This window comes from Frankliniella occidentalis, unplaced genomic scaffold (assembly GCF_000697945.3).
Source record: "Frankliniella occidentalis isolate FOCC.00 unplaced genomic scaffold, Focc_3.1 Scaffold52, whole genome shotgun sequence".
Lineage (NCBI taxonomy): Eukaryota > Metazoa > Arthropoda > Insecta > Thysanoptera > Thripidae > Frankliniella > Frankliniella occidentalis.
In genome coordinates, this window is record NW_026267182.1 from 937,581 (window position 1) to 942,797 (window position 5,217).

General features: G+C 43.8%; 1 protein-coding gene and 1 long non-coding RNA gene across 2 annotated transcripts; one reads left to right on the top strand and one right to left on the bottom strand.

The window, feature by feature from the left end:
- The first annotated feature begins 267 nt into the window (after positions 1–267).
- LOC113205207 (protein crooked neck) lies at positions 268–3,996 on the top strand. The gene is made up of 12 exons (XM_026420728.2): positions 268–483; positions 765–854; positions 948–1,102; positions 1,188–1,390; positions 1,474–1,642; positions 1,724–2,018; positions 2,100–2,228; positions 2,346–2,558; positions 2,639–2,785; positions 2,863–3,057; positions 3,143–3,439; positions 3,548–3,996. Exons 1-12 carry the CDS (start codon positions 448–450, stop codon positions 3,821–3,823), a joined length of 2,205 nt encoding a protein of 734 aa, XP_026276513.2. The 5' UTR covers positions 268–447; the 3' UTR covers positions 3,824–3,996.
- LOC113205210 (uncharacterized) lies at positions 3,976–5,105 on the bottom strand. Its single transcript, XR_008011144.1, has 2 exons — positions 4,780–5,105; positions 3,976–4,600 (listed from the first exon to the last, which is right to left on the bottom strand). It is a non-coding gene; the product is annotated as an uncharacterized LOC113205210 (long non-coding RNA).
- Positions 5,106–5,217: the final 112 nt, after the last annotated feature.

Here is a 5,217-nt window from a genome sequence, read left to right on the forward strand (position 1 = left end):
AAGCTTCCCGCACATTGATCCCCAGATGGAAGAGAACGTTATGGGTTCCATCACCGCTAGCGACTCGCAAAACGGCAGTGCACCTGCCCTATAGATCCTAGATTGCTCCTGGATTGCTCTAGATTTGTGCGGCCTCTCAAGTCTACAGACAATAAGAAGAATGAAAACAACAAACAGCTGACGCCGCTTATTTGCAGCAATGATTTGGCGTGGAAATAACATAACGTCGACGTCAGTTTGCGATTGATATTCAACTTTGTCATTTCAGCACTTCAGCCTATTTGCAGTACAAGAACAAATGAACAGAGAGCGGTCGCTCAAGTCGCCGATCTTAACCATCTTATGTTAATCAATGATTCTGTTAATGCATTTTAAGTTTCATTGCATGTAGTCTTCGGAGACTATAGTTATTTCATTTTCTTAATTTTGTAATACTCCAACGTAATCATGGAACGCCCTCAGAAAATGCCCAAAGTGGCGAAGGTAAGTTAGGTTATGCGTCATGCGTTTTGTGGTCGTTGTCATAATAATATAAGCGAATTTGTTGTTTGCCCATGACACTGAAAAACTAGCCATTATTAATATTTCAATTCTTTTTACTATGTGGCAATATAAATTCCGAAAACACCCAAGTTTTTAATACAACATTTTTGTTTTGCCCCTTTTTTTAATCGTTGTGAACATGTCTCCATTACATTTTAAACTTATGTATTTGTATTTAGTATTTTGCACCAAATTTTATCTCTCTTATTTTTAATCCATAGGTGAAGAACAAAGCACCAGCTGAAATTCAGATTACTGCGGAGCAGCTTCTGCGAGAAGCCAAGGAACGAGATCTTGAAATCACCCCTCCTGTAAGTCTCCTCAACATCAATACTTTTTTCCCACATTGTTCTTTTGACCATTAATTTCATATCAACCAATCTAATTTTTTCTTAATCTTTCAGCCTCCGAAGCAAAAGATCTCTGATCCAGAGGAACTTGCAGATTATCAGCACAGAAAGCGTCGTGCTTGTGAAGATGGAATTCGAAAGAACAGAAGTGTTATATCAAACTGGATCAAGTATGCCCAGTGGGAAGAGAGCCAGAAAGAAATTCCAAGGTTAAAGACTGAGTTTTTTTTTCTACTCAATATTGTTTACTGCTATTTTTTGAAAGGTTTATTAATTGAATCTTTTATTCTACAGAGCTCGCTCTATTTATGAAAGAGCATTGGATGTTGACCACAGGAATATTACTCTTTGGCTCAAATACACAGAGCTGGAAATGCGAAATCGTCAAGTCAACCATGCTCGCAATTTATGGGATCGTGCTGTCACAATATTACCTAGAGCCAACCAGTTTTGGTACAAGTACACCTATATGGAAGAAATGCTTGGAAATATTGCTGGTAAATTTTGATCATAGCATAGTTGTTCAGTGAATTGTCTTCAAATTGTTGTCTTAATATAATTCTCTTATCTTCGTTTTTAGGTGCTCGCCAAGTATTTGATAGGTGGATGGAGTGGGAGCCTGATGAACAAGCATGGTTGACATACATCAAATTTGAGTTGAGATATAAAGAAATTGACAGAGCGCGAAAAATATATGAACGTTTTGTTTATGTTCATCCTGATGTCAAAAATTGGATAAAATATGCAAGGTAAGTCTTTTCCAATTTCTTTAATTGATGGGCTCAAGTGTAACTATCAACCCTAGTTCTTATGTTTAACTTCTTTTCTAGATTTGAAGAAAATCATGGTTTCATCAGTGGTGCGAGAAAAGTTTATGAGAGAGCAGTCGAGTTTTTTGGTGAAGAAACTCTTGATGAAAAGCTATTTATTGCTTTTGCTAAATTTGAAGAAGGCCAGAGGGAACATGATAGAGCCAGGGTAATTTACCAGTACGCTTTAGATAATATCCCTAAAGAGTATGCTCAGGAATTGTATAAAAATTACACTATTCATGAGAAAAAGTATGGAGATAGAACTGGAATTGAAGATGTTATTGTCAGCAAAAGAAAGTTTCAATATGAAGAGGTGTGTATTTTATTTTGCACATATCTTTTTCTGGTCTGTGTACATAATATATTCAATATGACTTCTCTTAAAAATTTTCAGGAAGTCAAAGCAAATCCTAATAATTATGATGCATGGTTTGATTACCTTAGACTTGTTGAGTCTGAAGGAAACCCTGAACAAATTAGAGAAACTTATGAGCGAGCTATTGCTAATGTACCACCTACCAAGGTAAATGGTTGGCGCTGCAACAGTTTCTTTAGGGACATATAAAAATTAGCATCCTTTTAGATTAGCATGATAACAACTGTCATGGACATTTGTTAACTTTTCCTTCTTTGTGTGCAGGAAAAGCAGTTTTGGAGAAGATATGTTTACCTTTGGATTAATTATGCCTTGTGGGAGGAGTTAACAGCTGAGGATGAAGAAAGAACCAGACAAGTGTATCGTGCTTGTATTCAACTTATTCCCCACCGTATTTTCACTTTTACCAAAGTTTGGCTGTTGTATGCACATTTTGAAATAAGATTCAAAAATCTTACAGCTGCTAGAAAAACTCTTGTAAGTTTAGTTTACAAACTCTACAGCATGCTCTTCTTGTCCTCACATAACTGATGCTAACAATATTTTTGTTTTTGTAGGGAATGGCCTTAGGTATGTGTCCAAAGGATAAACTATTTCGTGGTTACATAGATCTTGAAATTCAACTTCGAGAGTTTGATAGATGTCGTACTCTTTATGAAAAGTTTTTGGAGTTTGGATCTGAGAATTGCATCACTTGGATGCGGGTAATTATCTACTTTACAAAGTGCTGTTTGAAAGCTTAAAGTACATGTGTTTTAGTTAGTTCAATGCCCTTTATCAGTTTGCAGAGCTGGAAATGCTCCTTGGAGATGCTGATCGAGCTAGAGCTATATATGAACTAGCTGTATCTCAACCTCGACTTGACATGCCTGAACTTCTGTGGAAGGCATTTATAGACTTTGAATCTGGCCTTGGTGAATTTGAAAGAGCAAGACTTTTGTATGAGCGTCTTCTGGAGAGAACTCTGCATGTTAAGGTACATTCTTTTTACCTATCCATCTACCCCAAACTATTTGGTTTTACAAGCTTTAGGATAAATAAATTCATGTTTATCTCTCTAGGTATGGATGAGTTATGCACAGTTTGAGATGTCATGTGCTGAAGCAGGTGAAGATGAGGAGTTATCAGAGGAGGAGGCTGCAGAGAGGACTTCTCAGGCTGTAGCACTTGCCAGAAGGGTGTATGAGAGGGCTAACACTTCTCTGAGGGCTACTAAAGACAAAGAAGAACGTGTGCTGCTACTTGAAGCATGGCGCAATTTTGAGGAAACACATGGGGATGACATATCACTGGAAAAAGTCAAACAAAAGATGCCTCGTCGAATTAAGAGAAGGCAGCGTGTCCAAGCTGAGGATGGGGTAGGTTTCCTTTTCTTTTTTGTTTTAAGGCTAATTGGAATTGGTTAGAAGTAGCATTTAATTCTGACTGACTGCATTGCATTTTGCTACAAATTTTTCTTGTTTCAGACTGAAGAAGGTTGGGAAGAATTCTTTGACTATATCTTCCCTGAAGATGAATCTGCCAAACCCAATCTCAAACTTCTTGCCAATGCAAAGATGTGGAAGAAGAAAATGCAGGAGATTTCTAGTGATGACTCTCCTAAAGAAGATGATGAAGGGGAAGCAGGAGAAGGAGGAGAAGGAAAGGATGATGGTGAGAGGGATGATACTGGTAAGGGAGACAGTGACACTAGTGTCAGTAGTAGTAGTAGTGATGAAGATAGTGAGGATGAAAAGAAATAGTTATAAACTTTAATAAGAAAAATAGTTAGGAAAGAACAAGTTTTTCTTAAGAAACTGTATGCCAAATTGATGAAGATGATGTCTATTCTTTATCAGTCATTCAGTTTGTACATATGTAAATGAAAACTCGAGTTTAAGTGATCTCTTCTAAATAAAATGACCTACACGTTTTATTTCTTTTGCAATTTTTGTGATGTTTTGTAATCTGCCGGCCTCTGCCTCTGGAGTACGGGACGCCCGTTTCCCTCCCCGTTTCTCGTGACGTGCCCATCACTCTGTTGATCAGTCAATGTCCGGATCCGCTGGATGTGGGTCGGATGCCGCTCGGCTTGGGGCCTTCGCCATGGCCAGCTCGCAGGCCAGGAAGGCGCGGTCCTGCAGGGCGATGCTGACCCACCAGCAGGCCCGGGGCCACGGCCAGGGCGCCCCCAGAATCCTGTGCACGGCCCCGGTCGGCGGCGACGTCGGTCCGAAGATGGCCCTCCAGGGCATGGCGAGGACGACGTCGTCTGGGGTCGTGCCAGGATCCTCCCCGTGGTGGCGCCCCCACCCTTCCCCCTCCCCTTGCAGGGCGACAGCTGTGGGCGGCCGCATGGCGTCGAGGCGACAAACACGGGCTCAGGTCCACGCCCTTCTCCTCCCGGGGACGACGCGTTGAAAAACTTGAGTCATTTCACGGCAATGAGCGTCCGACCCGCGATCCGTCATGGGCGGGCCGGGGCTCGGTGGCGCCGCCGGGCGCCTCAGGTCGGCTTCCCGCGATGAAAGGGATGAAAGCTGTTCGGGCCGGCAAATGAATGGGAGGGGCGGATGAGAGAGTGAGAGGGCTCCCCCCCTGCCCGCTGCCGCCGCTGGCCCGCGGTTTTGGTGGTGGACCCGAAGCGCAGTGGACCAGCTCGGCCTCGCCGGCTCGCGGCGGCCTCTGTCGGCGGCGCGGCGCAAGTACTACCGTGTACCTCGGTGAGCAGCGACGCGACGCCCCGCGACCACGATGCGCGGGGCAGGCCGGCAGAGGGTCTCGCCGGCACCGCGGGGGGCACGGCGCGGCGCGGCGCCCGCATCGCACGCCGACGTACCGACGCGCCTCGACCGAGCTTCGGCTGCGTGTTGCCTAGCAGCGGCTCACGAAAAATGGACGAAAATTGCCCGTTTTTGCATAGTTTGTTTAACACGACCGAGCTACCGACTGACGTACGCTCAGCAGCGGTCGCTGACAAATGAGCGAAAGTTGCGCTTTGCCAGATTTGACGCGAACGACTTTGGGGACGCGAGGCGAGGAGCGATGCTTTACTCTTGTACAGTAGGCGCTCGTTATAGTTCCGCCTCCGGTTCAGAATTGGAGTGGGTGAGTGGGGTCGCCAGAGGCGGAACTATAGCGAGCGTCTTCCCCCACT